The 16400-nt window shown below is 33.3% G+C and overlaps 2 protein-coding genes across 2 annotated transcripts; one reads left to right on the forward strand and one right to left on the reverse strand.

Annotated features, from left to right (window-relative positions):
* Positions 1-1963: 1963 nt before the first annotated feature.
* Positions 1964-6126, forward strand: LOC112520204 (heparanase-like protein 3). Its single transcript, XM_025128503.1, has 9 exons — positions 1964-2272; positions 2598-2634; positions 3402-3585; positions 3785-3933; positions 4102-4332; positions 4411-4600; positions 4707-4832; positions 5575-5674; positions 5749-6126. Exons 1-9 carry the CDS (start codon positions 1964-1966, stop codon positions 6124-6126), a joined length of 1704 nt encoding a protein of 567 aa, XP_024984271.1.
* LOC112519561 (hydroxyproline O-galactosyltransferase HPGT3-like) lies at positions 5661-13306 on the reverse strand. The gene is made up of 13 exons (XM_025127759.1): positions 12992-13306; positions 12612-12675; positions 11675-11724; positions 11363-11553; positions 11120-11180; positions 10791-10863; positions 10027-10150; positions 9837-9924; positions 9074-9124; positions 8812-8883; positions 8052-8164; positions 7150-7224; positions 5661-6112 (listed from the first exon to the last, which is right to left on the reverse strand). The coding sequence occupies exons 1-12, from the start codon at positions 13147-13149 to the stop codon at positions 7202-7204; spliced, it is 1068 nt and encodes a 355-aa protein (XP_024983527.1). The 5' UTR covers positions 13150-13306; the 3' UTR covers positions 5661-6112; positions 7150-7201.
* Between the last annotated feature and the right edge of the window lie 3094 nt (positions 13307-16400).

Consider the following 16400-nt stretch of genomic DNA (forward strand, 5'->3'; position numbering starts at 1 on the left):
GTCAAACATATATTTTATTCAAAAATAAAAACATAATCGCTTTCTCAAAATCACATAATGTCATATTATAACATCGACTAAGATAAAAAATAAAATGAAATATTAAAATCACGACGTATCTCGCTGCATTGCGCGAGTACACTTCTAGTCTTAAAAATTTGTTTATAACGTATTATTTTATATAATTTTTTTTTATTTAAGAGTATGATTTAAAATATTAGTTTAAGGGTTTGTTTGTCAAACACTTACCCAATAAGTGTTTATTGGTAAAACTTAACACTATTATTTATTTACAGGATAAGATTTTAGTCCGTCAAAACGATATCGTATATAATAATTTACCTGGTAAACCCTTACCGTGGTAAAAGTCATCGCTCTCACTTACCAGGAAAGACTTTTGGTTATTATCTCGTTCTTGCCGGGTAAGATTATTGATCCTTACCATATTCATTCGACAAGGTAGTATGACTTGGTAAGGACGTAATCGAGTAAGCGTTTAATAAACGGCTCCTTAGACAAATTGCAAAACAAATGTATTTTTATCGATACATAAAAAAACCATTAAAATAAAATAGATATTTGAAAATTAAAATATCAGGCCCAATACTATCCCATAATTGGGCTGGGTTCCAAGCGGGCTTTAGCAAACACGATTAATACCCAATTACCCATATAATCATCTACATATCATTGAGGGGTTGTTTGTTTACCTTCTAATAGTTTCATTAAGAGTCGGTCTTTGAATCGTTAAAAGATGAATTTTGTTTGACAAAATTTTTTTATCTATTAATGGTTCTAAAACTCTATGAATGATTTTATATCTTGGGTCTCATTTAACCATTCAGCTCCTAAACTTCATTCTAAACAATTACCAAACAATTATATTTTATTTTGCACTACATCATAAGAACCTCTTAATTATTATGTCCACTCAGTCATTCTACACTAAACCATTTAGCAACTATCAAAAATTTCCTAAGTCCCTCGTTTGTCTTCTGTGTTGAGTGAGTCAAAAAATATCTTTTAAAGATAGGTTATGTGTGGGGTCAATTGAAGTTACCAATAGACAATTTTTTATCCAAAAAAAATTTAATTATATTTTGCAAAGTTAGTTTTATAATCAAGATATTTAGGTTAAATTTTATTTTGGCAGATGTTTTTCGATGTTTTATTCTTCTGACATAATGAGTATAAGAAATCCACGAGCAACAGGATCAACGACCCCTAACTGTTTATTAAATCTCCTCACATTAATAAACGACTAGATACTTTTGCTTTTACATTGTATATATACGTAATTAGTTATTTACAGTATATTGATTTATTATTATTTGCTATTTTTGTGCTTTTAAAAAATAATTTGGTAACCTACTATTCTTGGGTCTTTTCTTGCCAATTAAAATCTCATCAATCATTGATCTTATCTTTAATAAATTTGAATAATAATCGTTGTATTTAATATCATTTCATACAACGTTTATTTCGTATAGGTTTTCTAATAAGTAAACGTGACCTTTAAAAAGATAATGATATATGTATAATTCATACGTAAAACTTTTAAAACAATGTTCAAGACCTTATTTTATACAATTACTGATACTTATATTTACATATAGGGTTGGGTTCACGTGAGACCATACTGTTTTCGTGAGTCACGATTTTTACATTTGAAATTTCATAACAAAATGTTGTTAATGTAAAAAAAAAAAGCCGAATCTTCACAACAAAAAACACTATGAAGGTTACCTTCACAGCTAGTGTTTTGCTGTGAAGTTTCAAGTGTAAAAAGCGTATCTCATGTGATCCCAAATTTTTACAAATATCAATGTATTTTCATAAATTAAAAATAATTTACTTTAAAAATTAAAATTGATTTTTAATATTTTAATACAGTTGAATAAGTATTGTTTCAATTTATTATACGATTATAATATATTTATATTGAATCAATGTATAATCCAACATGCAACCCATTGACCTACAAATAGTGGTTGTTTTTCACAACTCACCACCAACATTCAACGTGTTCATAGGTTCCATTCAGATGGGTTTCTCATTTGTGTGGTTATCTTTGCTACTCATGGCTTGGATTACCTCGAAAACCGTTCTTTCGTTAAGCATCGGGAGTTCGGAAGGCACTGTTAACGTGAATGGAACGGCTTCGATCGGTTTTGTAGACGAAGACTTCATTTGTGCTACGTTAGATTGGTGGCCACGGGAAAAATGTGATTACGGAAATTGTAGTTGGGGTCAAACTTCTCTTATTAATCTAGTAAGTTCATACTGCTAATCAAGTCCGGGACCGATCTACAGTTGTTATCGTTTATCCTATTTTCTAGCATTATCGTTGAAATTTTGAAAACGTTCAATATGATTTCCTTTGGTAGAAATTTTCGAAGGTTCGATTTTTGCAATTTTGATTAAACATTTTTATACCAATCTTTTTTATCTGACGTGAACTAATATCGTTCGACTGAGTTTGCACCAGTGACACGTTCAGCGGCTAATTGTTTTTGAATCAATGAACACTCTTGCTTTTAAAACATTGTCGTCGTTTATGTGTTTTTTGGGAGTCTCATTTATTCAATTTTTGGCAGGATCTTAACAACAAAATCTTGTTTAACGCTGTCAAAGGTGAGCACAAGAAAACTTGACAAGTGACCGAGATTCAAATATTATTGTACTTTCAAATTTTATTGCAATTTATGAGTTTCAAATGTTTCTATAATATATTATAAAATATTTGACAAAAACTCTTAAAAACCATTTTTATGCATGAAGTTCTGTTTATTGATATATATTACTTAAAATTCAAGATTACAAGTATATTATGTGTAAGTACAACTTATTTATGTTTGAATTCGTATAATTAACTGCAGGTAAACATAATCAAATAGAGGATAAACATTTCATTTTAAATATAAAAAATCTAAAATATAATTAGGATAATCATTGAGTTGTAACAAAATATTTAATTATTATCTTTATAAAAAGTTATATTATTAAACGAAAAATAAAAAAATGAACTAAAAAGAAATACTTAAAAAAAAGAAATTCTAAATAGTTAGTTTAGTACCCGTATAAATATTTTTTTTTCAATTTTTTATGATATATCTTTATATTTATATTTTATTAAAAAAGAAAAACATTATTGTGTTCTCAAAACCACATAAAACCGTATTATAACATTGACTAAGACAAGAAAAAAACGAAATATTAAAATCGAGATGTATATCTCGCTGCATAGTACGAGTACCCTTCTAGTGTTTTCAAAAGGAGGACCAAAACCGCTCATTCCCTCTCTCGTATTTGTAATACAAAAAAACGAAAATACAGTAAATATTACTTTGAATACACATCCTAAAAAACACATTCAGTTAAATTTTGATTCTTATATGCAGCTTTTTCTCCGTTGAAACTTAGACTGGGTGGGACTTTGCAAGACAAGGTGAGATACCAAAAGATTAGTGATCAAGAACCGTGTTCAAATTTCACCAAAGATACAAGTGTGATGTTTGGTTTCACCGATGGTTGCTTCACCATGTCAAGATGGGATCAACTCAATATTTTCTTCAAAAATTCTGGGTAAATTAAAACGCTATTATAATTATTACGTTTTAACTACTTTTTGTTAATTTTTCTTGTCAAAAGTTGACATTTTCAGATAGATTTGCCTTCAGTAAGCATTGATATGATATCATATATGTATGGACAAATTGAGCAGGTCGATATGTATAATACACTGTGTAGTAATTAATTAATGACACTTTCTTGATGTTTATAGTGCGAAGGTTATGTTCGGGTTGAATGCGCTAAGTGGTCGAAAAATCAACCCTAATGGTACGACATATGGAGCATGGGACTCGAGCGATGCAGAATCTCTTATGAGATACACTGCAAACAGGGGATACGTCATTCATGGTTGGGAACTAGGTAAGTTGTTTCTTTCATATTTATACTCTTTACAATCATATCGATTGACGGATATTAACAGAAACGTTTGTCAATCACATGTTAATACTCCCACAATTACATATATTCATCATTTTTAATCAAATTAACCAACATATAATCTTATTAAAACTGAATGCAAATAATCAGGAAATGAACTAAGCGGAACAGGGATTGGAACAAGTATCAAGGCAAAACAATACGCAACCGATACGATTGCCCTCCAAAAGTTAGTGCAAAAGATATACGATGGATTTCAGGAGAAGCCGATGGTTCTTGGACCAGGAGGATTCTTTGATGCAAATTGGTTCAACGAGTACGTACTAGAAGCATCAACTTCCCTTCAAGCGATTACTCAACACGTTTATAACCTTGGTCCAGGTAAAATTCTAACGATGATATTAACAATCAACAACTATTCTTGTTAGATCGAGTCCATTGAAAATATGCCATAAATAGGTGTCGATGAACATTTGGTCGAAAAGATACTCGATCCATCGTATCTCGATGGAGGATCACAACCGTTTAGAGACCTCCAAAACATTCTTAAGAAACACGGGACTTCAATGGTGGCTTGGGTGGGTGAAGCTGGAGGTGCCTACAACAGTGGTCGTAATCTTGTCAGTAACGCTTTCGTGTTTGGCTTTTGGTAGGTCTTTTTGACACAAAATTGCTCGTTACTTCAAATGTTTGCACAATTTTACGGTCATCACACTAAATTTAATGTTAAATTGCATTGGGGATAACCGGAACAGGTACTTGGATCAACTTGGGATGGCATCTACATACGATACCAAAACATATTGTCGACAAACGTTGATAGGAGGAAACTATGGACTTCTTGACACTACAACATTTCTCCCGAACCCTGATTACTACAGGTACATTTATATATTCCGACATATTTTGAGTTTTGGCGATTTACTGTTACCATTAATCGTTAAAAGAGCTCTTAAAGACATAATGAGATTCCAAAATATAAAAGTAAACTAAAATTTTGGCCCCTGTGGTATATTAGAAATTTCGGTTTTTATTCTTGAACTTATTACACAGGTGGTTACTATAGTTTGTTCCAACTTTGTTAGAGAAATGGGGTGAAAGACCAACACCCCTGAGTTTTGGAGTATTTTTTTGACAGAGTTGGTCAGAGGGGCCAAAAACAAAAGCGAATTGCAAACCACGATGAAACCAGTCTAATATAAAAGTTCAGGGCTGAAAGAAAAAATTTCAAACATAACACCAAAATTGCAGTTCATTTCTAGAAGAAAACGTCAATGTCTAGCCAGCATAAGACTTCAACACACCTCCAAAAGAGGGTAGACAACTATAGATGACCCGGAATGTCAAGTCCCCTTCAAAGGTAATCGACCTAGACACTGAAATCATGTGGGATATATGAAACCTCATTAGATTACTATTCAAAAGAATGATTGAGGAGAGAATTGGGGTTTCAATATATATCAAAAAAATGCTACAAGTCTAACCGATGTGAGACTCCAATTGTCAATAAAAGCAGTTATGTCAACTCCATAGCAACAAATTTTAAACACAACAGGAGGTTTATCCGTCAACTATTTTAGTAATTTGACGTTCTCGAATGCTTTAACACGCTTTAAAATGCAGCGCGCTTCTTTGGCATCGGCTAATGGGAAGACATGTTCTATCAACGCGTTTTATCGGCACAAACAAAATACGTTCTTACGCACACTGCTCAAAAACTTCAGTAAGTGCATACATAGATCCAAATCTCAATCTCTTAATCGCTTTACTAACTTAAGATAGTGTTAAACTTCACAGGCAGGGATGACGGTGCTCTTGATCAACCTAGATGGTCTTAAAACAACCAACATCGGCCTCTCTTTTGAAAACGCCACTACAATAGTCAAGTCAATCCAACACGAACCAAAACATACACAAAAATCAAAATTTTCCAAGATGCTACGAAATCCTAAATTTGCCGAGGCCACAAGAGATGAGTATCACCTAACAGTAAAGAACGGAGACTTGCATAGCCAAACAGTATTACTAAACGGGAATGAACTACTTGTAAATTCTTCGGGGATTATACCTTTGTTAGAACCAATAAAACAGAACTTCTCAAGCCCGATCACCGTCGCTCCTTTCTCCATTGTATTTGTTCATATACCTAGCATACATGTTCCTGCATGTATATGACCAAATGGTAACTAGTTTTTTCTTTGACTAACAAAGTAAAACAAAGAGAAAATTGGCTCATGTTTCAGGGCAGCCTACCGTCAAATTACTCGACTCGTCCCTGTCCACTTTTCTGTTTTAATTTGTCTCAAAATAGGTATCTAATTATATTATAAGGGTAACATTATCATTTAGTTAATTAAAAAGTGTGATAATTACACATATTTCTAAAGTGATCTGCCTTTTTCATTATGGACATTTATTTTGGGACGGAGGGAGTAGTTATTTAAATGTTGTAGTTCATGTTTCAATCACCTTTATCTCTACTTACTAGGGTAGAAATTAGGTCTATTTACATCATACCCCCACCCAATCTCGGGTGTGGGGTATAATGGGCTCGTTTGCAAAATAATATGGGGTTATCCTCGTAGATAACCACATCAAGATAAGATATTTATTTTATTGCCATCTGACTGTAGTTTTTCACAAAATAGCCAAGAAATCGCAAGTGAACGCCGCAAGACACCTTTCTTATGGTTTCGCAAGTTGATGGCCTTGTGGTTCCGGAGATTGTGAAATGGGCTTACGGTTTCGCAGCGTGCGACTTTGCCTTGTTTTTTGTGCGTAGACGCAAGGGACTACGATACCGTAACTAGCAGTTTTTAATGGTTTTTGTGGTGGGTCCAATTTTTCACTGGATGCGTAAGATTTTATCAAAAAACCGCAAGGAAAAGTATCTTGCAGTTTCTTGCCTATTTTGGGAGAAAAAACTGTGAGATGGCGAAAGTAAATGTTTTTTTCATGAGGTGGCCATTTGAGATGATAACCCCAAAAATCGACACTTCTGGATCGATTTGTCCTGAGCACCATCATTTTCAAAGAACAAAAACAGTAATTTATGTCTTTTCTTGCTGGAAGAAAGGGACTGGCGTCGAAACATGTGGTAAATTGGCGAATGGATACCAAACATTGGTTACCAGGCTCACCAACACTGAACCAAACTTCAAATAACAAAACAGGTTATTTGGGAAGGAGTCTTCTTACACAAGAATTTGTGTTTCTACAAATAGATTGTTTCCATGACTTGTGTCTCCAATCAAGACAACGAACACACCTTATCTGGGAACAAAATGTCATTCACAAACGGTTAGCATTCAGACTCTGGCCATATCTATGTGACCACATAATTGCTAGACGTACAATACAATGAAGAGGGATAATCCCAAATCCCGCACCACCAACCATGTTTATCATGAACATTGAAATACTACATTCTTCCTCCGTGCCATAAAAATTGCAATTAGTTGACTCTACAGTTTATCTATTTCAATATTTATCCAAATATCTAACGTACACTTCAATCCTTTATATCAACAATTTCTAATGACGAAGAAAAATAAGTAATTTTAGCTTCGAAACTTTCTAGGAAAGAAACATTGGGCCACCTGAATGGAAGGAGGGTGAACCAGTTTCCAATTTACTACTTAACCAATTTCTTGCATTGGGTGACAAAATAAGTTCTAATTCAACGATTTTAGGATGCAAAACTAGCAAACCCCTGGTTAAGGTTTGAGTAAAACGGGGATAGTTTATCAAATTATATAGAAAGAGAGTTAAACAATTTTGTTTTTAATCTACAAAATAACAATAGTATAAGAAAACGATAGAAAACAATTCTATGTGGCAAAAAAACATAGTTTCCTAACGGAGATGGTAAAGTGTATGGCTATTCTCCTAACAGAGATAGTAGAAAACAATTCTACGTGGCAAAAAATATAGTTTCCCTGGAGTAATGATAACCGAAAGAAAAATAACTGATGCAAGTCGTAGAAAGAAAGGTATAGGTTCCTGACAGAAAGAAAAATAACCGATGCAAGTCGTAGAAAAAAACAAAGAATAAAATGGACACTATTTCACATTAAAAGAGACCATGGAAGCATGTTTACCTTGTACAGAGCCGCTGCAGCATGCACGATTTTCATCTATATAAGTTGCTTGTATGCCCATCATCCAAGAACCGATTGATGTGTCTTCGTGAGCGTAAGTCTTCAGAGACGCACTGAAAGAGAAGAAGGATCAAATTCAAGCAATGCTTTTCTTAATAGTGAATACTGATTCCACATTGAGAAAAACAACTTATGTGATGATTATATGATCTGGGCTACTCAACTTATAGTAAACTCGTTTAGAGTTGGAACTAACACGGTTTGATATAGTATCACAACTAGATTTAGGGCCTGTTTGTTAGCAGCTTAACGAGCTTAATGGATACACAGCTTATTCAGTTAGCTATAGATGACTGTTTGGTAGTAGCTTAATGATATAGAAAGTGGCTTATTCATTAAGCTTCTAGGAGGGAGCTTTATGCAGAAAGCCAAGCTTTTTCCGAACTTGTCCCTCCTAACTAAAAAACACGCTCCTTCCATTTATGAAAAAACTTTCCCAAACAAAAACCTTCCCAACCTATATAGACAGATTAATCCCTACACACATCTTTATCGATAAAGAACTTAATGGAAAACCAAACAAATAGGCAATAGCCCCTTAATGGAACCACCACTCAACAGCCTGCATGCATAGTCCGTTTATTCAAATTATATTCAGGTTAAACTACGGGGAAGCTTCTATTTATTAGAAGAGTTTGAAGTAAATAATGCTCCAAAAATTGTACTGAAACATTCACATCTTTTGCAAGGGACAACTTACCTGTTTATATTTATGTACTGTGCAAAATTTTTCGATAGAATGAGAAGTGACCCAGATGCATGCCGAAAGTACCTGGATATAAAATTTAATAGAATGAGAAGTGACCCATCTTCATTTCTTCTTTCACCACATATACGGACGAGAAATGAAACTACATACATCACTATGATATTAATTTCAGAAATCTGATGACTACAGTACCTTATGAAGTCCAATTTTAAAGGGTTATTAACATTATTCTAATCACAAGCTAAATACTTACGATTTCTCGTCACCGAACTTCCACCAATCTGGTTCATACCATGGTTTTCCCCTGACAATTGACAAACACAATTGGGTTGGAAAAATAGAAAATTACATACATCTAATACACACACACACATATATAGAGGGAGGTTCAGCGAAAACCCCAAGAAAATGAAAAACTGAGGAACACCCTCATAACCATTCATTTGGACAATATGCACATGTGAATACAAGTAATTGAAGCTGTTTCTTGGTTTTTATGCACGTGTGCACGTTATGCAAGTGTGCATATAATGCACATGTGCATACCAGAAAAATTGCTTACAAATTACTTGTATGCACATGGCATATACCGTCCAGATGAATGGTTACCGGGGTGTTCTCAGTTTTTCATTTTTTGTAGTTTTCCCTGAACCTGATCCTATATATAATGATCCCATTGAAACTACAAAATGTTAGTTTCAGGACAAAAGAAAATCCATATTTCTAGTATTCTATCATCTATGGTGAATATGTTAATGTGGTAGATGTTCAAAAGACCAAATGGATGAATGTAAGGGTTCTATGTTTAGCATGACCATGAAGTGGATACTAGCTTCTACTCGTTTTCACCAATTTGTGGGTCCCATTTGCTTGATGCATGTCGAACGGAGATGGGGCCAGCGAGATTGAGGATGAACGAAATGGTATAAAAGAAATTATTCAAAGAGAATACATGTCAGACATTAAAAACACAAACAACATATTCAGACTGAGTATTGGTAAAAAAAGATACTTACTCTTCAGCAACCACCTCTCCTGATTTCATGCATCCAAGATAAACACTATCTTGACCACGGCGACTCTCAAGAAGTTCAATTAACCCCTCTGAAAGGTGAATAAGACTAATAAATACAACAAACATTCTAGCAGAGTCGGATGTATTATGAAGGTGTGTTTTAATACAAAAATAAATGGGAAGCTTCTTACCAAGATCAAGGGCAATATTATTATCCACCTTTACATAAAACTCTGCATCCCAATTTTGAATTGCTGTGCTAAAGAAGAACTTTGCTTTCTTTGGTGATTCTTCATCAGCTTCCTCATGACCATCCTAAGAATCAAACAATTAAAAAAAGTCATGCTAGCACCATTCATGTGGGAGTTGAATAAGCACTATCTCGTTGAAAAGTTCTATACATAGGAAATGAGATTCAATTCTTTACTGCAAATTTCTAAAACTCCAATAGTGACCTACCCCAATTTATTGTAGAAATTTTCGGGACTGTTCGAGAACAAGTGGATGATGACAAAATTATCAAAACGAAATGGTCCCTCCGTAACCAGTCATCCATCAGGAGAGAAAATATAATTTATTTCTCAACCAAGGTGTTTCTTCGAGGTAGTTCAGTTAAGGTCTGTTTGTTAACAGCTTAATTAGCTTAATGGGACTCAACTTATTTGGTCAGCTATACATGACTGTTTGGTAGTGGCTTAATGGTATAGAAAGTGGCTTATTCAGTAAGCTTCTAGGGGAAAGCTTTATGCAGAAAGCCAAGTTTTTCCAAACCATCCCCCTCCCAATTAAAAGACACGCTCTCCCAAACAAAAACCTTCAGAATCTATACAGACTGATTACTCCACACAGACAGCTTTATACAAAGAGAAAGGGTATTTGGATGATTAGTCGAGATAAAGTTCTATAGTACCATTTATAAAACCATATAGCTTGAAGATATATCCTACTAACTTACAAGAATCAAGAAATCTTTTGTTGCACGATTTTCCTCATCAATGTTACGGTCCAAGCTGTCACCGCGATTAGGACTGAAATTTCAAAGGTTACTTAGTTTGGGTTAGTTAACAAAGAGAAGTATGCTATATAGGTTTTCAACTGATATAGTAATTATTACAACTTCAGTCAATTTGACAAATACATTCATCTCTCTTCTCCATTAATAATTTTGGATGTTTTTTTGTCCAGAAACCTACTTGCTAGACGATACACACGCATTGTGGCAAACAAATACAGCACGGATCCTACTAAATAAATATTAAAAAAAAAATAAGGCGAGTGGCAAACCTCCGACCAATTACAAAACGTATGACAATTCCTCTTTCTTCAAGCTTCTTTAATGAGTTACCTGTAAAACTCAAGTGGATTAGCATACAAAAATAACACTAAAGAAAGTGGGATCTTCTGGTTACACTTAGATGGACTTAAGGAGTCAAGATGGGGTGAGCGTTGAAGTAGCCACTGAGGTACTCCAAACACCGGGCAAGGAGAATATTAAAAAAATACAACATCTTTCAATCATTCACTGACCAGTTGGCATCCAAGATCCTCTGAAAACATTTCTATTTAATCGACTCCCAAAACCAGTATAAACGCCAATCACTGCAAGAAGTTTTTTTTGGGAAGAGTTGCCAGGTTGCTTCAACTGGTCTGTAAGGAAACCTTGACTCTTTGCTAGCGTTATTTCCATCTCCGCTTCCACAATTCTTCTCTCTAAATCCCTAGAGAGCAAACATTCGTAACAGACAGAGTATTATCATTTCAAGAGGTACCTTAGAGATTTACACATAAAAATAGAGGGGGAATGTCTTGAAAGAGAAACTAGAAAGACCCGAAGATTACTTGCATCCTAGGACCATGAGCTTGTCTTCAACTGTAAGAACCTTCGGTCGCTGCCACCAAGCACGACAAAAAAGTTAACAGAACTCATTATATAGACCATATATGTTTCTCTTAATTTCATGGAAATAAGCAACTAACAGGGTGTACCCATCTGTTGAAAGTGATAAAATTATTCTTTTTAGTCCATCCGAAAGAAAGAGAGAGATATGCTATTTATATTTGTCTTATAAATGATGCATGCCCATCTCATGAAAATAGAGACGTCTCCTTCTATGAAAGTTTTTAAGTTCAAAAGTACATAATCGCTTATTAGCATAACTACAAACAAGTGAAGGTAGTTTTTTGAATCCACAAGATTCATTCATATTCCGATGCTATCCAAATAGTAAAACATTTTCCTTAAACTATGAACCAAATCAAATATTGCAGTTCATTTGGGAGAGAGAATAATGTTCCCAGTTAACAATAGTTGATCCAATATAATAACCTCAATCATGCTTCACTAGAATCACTATAGTGATTCTTGATTTGTATTCAGTAACATATTTATGCATCAATACTTAGGGCCTGTTTGTTAGCAGCTTAATGAGCTTAATGAGACTCGCAGCTTATTTGGTCAGCTATATATGACTGTTTGGTAGTGACTTAATGGTATAGAAATTGGCTTATTGAGTAAGCTTCTAGGGAGGAGCTTTATGCTAAAAGCCAAGTTTTTTCCAGACCTGCCCCTCCCAATTAAAGAACAGGCTCCTTCCATGAAAAAAAAACTCTCCCAAACAAAAACCGTCCAAATCTACATGGACAGATTAATCCACACAGATAGTTTTATCCAAACATGACTTGAACATTAAGTCATGCTGGCTGAGATAGATCAAGATCAGTTATTTTATTAATATAACATCTAAAGCAATTGAACAATTATGGATGCAAAGCAAACCTCTGCAGAATTCTTCATAAGCAAATTAGACAACAACATTCTGTTCTCGGCATCCTGCCATAACCTAGTAAAATCAAACGATTTAGACTTAAATTAACACGATTATTTTCAATTATGGAGGGGATAACAAAATCCCGTACTATCCTCAAAAACCCTAAGATTATAAACCCTGTATTTCACAAAACACAAATACAAGATCCAGAAATTATTGAATTTCTCACCAACAAACACAGGTCTTAACATACGAATTACAAGTAACATGATCACATGAAATAAAAACCCTACAAATTTAGGGTTTGTAAACCATAAAAGTTCATCGGGATAAAAAATTTCAATGTTTACCAACTAAAGTACAAATGCACAAAGAGAAAGCTGGATACCTGCCGGCGATGTAAAGCCAAGCGAGACAAGAGAAGAAAGCGAAAAAGATTGAAGGTATGGAAGACCTTGATGATGATCTAGATCGTTGTTTTTCTGTTTTGGATATCGTTGTTGGCAATGGCAAGCCCTCCTTGTAGTATGGAGGGCTGTTCTCCATTTTCTCTGTGTTTTTGTGAACAACTAAGAAATTGAATTCAACGGTAATCAAGCAAGAACTGATTTGGGGTTAAATAGGCGATGGAATGTTGGTTGATTTAGTGGATCCAATACATTGAAAGCGGGATCGAACGAATCACTGGATTTGCAGTTAGAGAAATATCTGAACAAGACTTGCGAACAGGTCCTACTTAACGGATCGTCAACAATCAAGATCTACCATCCCTTTTGAATTTGGCTTTTCTCATTTTTTTTTTTACCATTTAATCTTTTCCATCAAAATATTTATACTATATTATAAAATATTTGACAAAAATTCTTAAAAATCATTTTTTATACATGAACTACTATTTATTAATATATATTATTTAAAATTTAAGATTGCAAGTAAATTATGCGTAAATACAACTTATTAAAATTCTATTTTTAAATTCGTATAACTAACTACAAATAAATATAAGCAAATACATGATAAACATTTCATTTTAAATATAAAAAATCTAAAATATAATTAGGATGATTATTGAGTTCTAACATAATCATTATCTTTAAAAAAATTATATTGTTAAGCCAAAAATAAATTACTTCATTATTTGACCTAAATTAAATTATAATAAAAAATAAAATAAAATAAATTGTATAAAACCGAGAACTTTTAAATAATTAAGTTGATATTAATATCGATATATTTTTTCAAATTTATATGATATCTTCAAATGTATTTTTATTCAAAAGTAAAAACATTATCTCTTTCAAAACCACATGAACCGTTTTATATCAACATATACAAAAAAATAAAATGAAACATTAAAATAAAAAAATATCTCAATGTACCCTTTTAATAGTAATTTAATATATTGATTAACATATATTTATTTTATAATTTATTTGCTTTATATTTATTCTTTTATTTGCACATTCCTTTAAATTTAGGTTTTCATGGGAATTAATCTGATTGCAAATTTTGAAAGTCTCTCCTTCCTTCAATTCAATTGCACCGCGAGAAGCTCTAATCACCTTCTTTATTGTCGAATCTGTGTCGTGTACTAGAGTTCGGTTCATGTTCGCCTTCTTTCCTAGATCTAAATAATAAAGTTAACGGCTAACGCTACAAAAAGGGGGGTTCGTGATATATGAATCCGTCGGGTTTGAACTCATCCCGTTAGACCATCTCCAACTCTAACACAAAAAAACTACAAATTGGTGGGGCATTGACATCGAAAATGGTTTCATCTTCAACAACATATATATACATATATATATATATATATCGTTTGAACAAGAACACATAACATATGTCGTTTCTCTCACATCTCTGACAAAATGCCAGCAAAATGGAACTTTTGGTGTACGATTGGAGATGCCTTTAGGATTGGTAGATAAAGCCAAAGTATTACGACCGTACTGACCAAAATATATATACACAAAGAGAGAGAGAGAGAGCTACGTACTATAAAAAGAACATTTCCCTTTTTAACGAACTCATCCATACAAATATCATCAGCTTTCAAGTGATTTCTTACTCTGAATTCACGCCAAACTAATAAACAGAATTTCATTTTGTTGTTCTCTTGTGTAGCATTGTTGGCCACATCCTTCGTGTTTCATCCCTTACAGTTACTTGTTTATATTTCGTTTTCGTAATCAACCCATTTAACTAACAAAATTCATTGGAACATGCTGCAAAACATGTATAATCACATTTTCACTTTAAAGTCGAAACAAACAATATCAAAAATCCACTTCGATATAGCTTTTGAACAAATTTCTCTCGGCCGTTTACTAACGGAGCGACACTTTGACATAGATTTTAATAAAGATTTAACCTTATAACGTTTCCCTTTGTAAATTGCTACAATATTGATTCAAGTGATCAAAGAATTTCTAGAAGTCCATACGAATTCATATCAAAATTAAAAGTCGAAAGATAACTAGTTTGATCTGAAATAAAGTTACCTTACCAATATCGATGTTTTAATATATTAAGGGGTCATTTTTCATATGAAACAAACATCATCACCAAGTCGGATGTTTTCTTCTTTTTGAGACGCGTGATTGTTCCTCTTGTGCGTTTTGAGCTTTCTCAACCCTTTCGTTCGACATTTCGAAAAAACAAAACAACATTATACAAAAAAAAAAATTATTTATAATACAATCAAACAGAAGTTCAAATAAGAAAGCTAAATAGCATGAGAAGCTAATAAGCAAGGAAGGTTAAGAAAATGTTCATATGTGAATTACTAAAAAAATTCATTTGAAAATTTTTTATATGATTCATATATTATAAAGAGAAATTGGTCAAAATAGTCATCAACTCAACCAATTTCACTTTTTCAACCAACTTCATCTTTTAACCAAAGTTTACATAAATATTTTGTGCATTTACGTAAACTCGATTTTCAGATTAAAAAAAAATTTGAGTAAGGATTCAATTTTGGGATTCTTACATATATATATAAGGTTTAGGGATGGTGATTTGCCTCGATTGGGTGCGGAACCCGACTCACCCGACCCGAACAAGACGGATATTCCCCGTTAAAACGGGTCCCGGGACAAGGAATCCCCCATAGACTCAAACCGGCGTATCCCCCGACCCACCTCATACCCGCCATATAATTTTATTAATATATTTTATACAATATATGTATATATATATATTATTTATTTTCTAAACTTAGGTCTTGTCCGGAGATAAGGATCGGAGTTTGACCAGAAAATAAATTGAGGACGAGATATTAATCCTTGTAAACGTCAGGGACCGGACCAAGGCCGGGGAACGTTCATAGAATGTGGGCTGAGGGTTAAAAAACTTGCCCACACTTCTTTCGGTAGAATTTTTTTACGAGAATCCAGTCTATAAAATTCCTGTATCCGTCACTAGTTTGGGTTATTATTGGTTTTTTGTGTTTGTGGTCTTTTTGTTGTGTTTTAGGTGGCTTTGTTCCTTTGTCTTGTATGCCATCGGGCTTCTGTTCTTTTCGTCGTTTCCTCGTTGTTTCGATGTTTTTGGTTCATAACTTTTTGTTTGTCATTAAAAAAAAATCTTTAATGTGATATTTGAAATTAATTTTCATTGCATCAATTAATGAGATTTTAGTTGGTATTGAAATTAAGGAAAACTTGCTATGTGATATTTTGGTTAAATAGCCAAAATGAATAATTTTTTATTTTAAATATGATGTAGAATTTTAGTTTCGATAAAAAAAAATATATACTGCATTTTTTATTTAAAATGATTTTTAATTTATAAAT

The sequence above is a fragment of the Cynara cardunculus genome, assembly GCF_001531365.2.
Source record: "Cynara cardunculus var. scolymus isolate 2C chromosome LG 10, CcrdV1, whole genome shotgun sequence".
In the NCBI taxonomy this organism is placed as follows: Eukaryota; Viridiplantae; Streptophyta; class Magnoliopsida; order Asterales; family Asteraceae; genus Cynara; species Cynara cardunculus.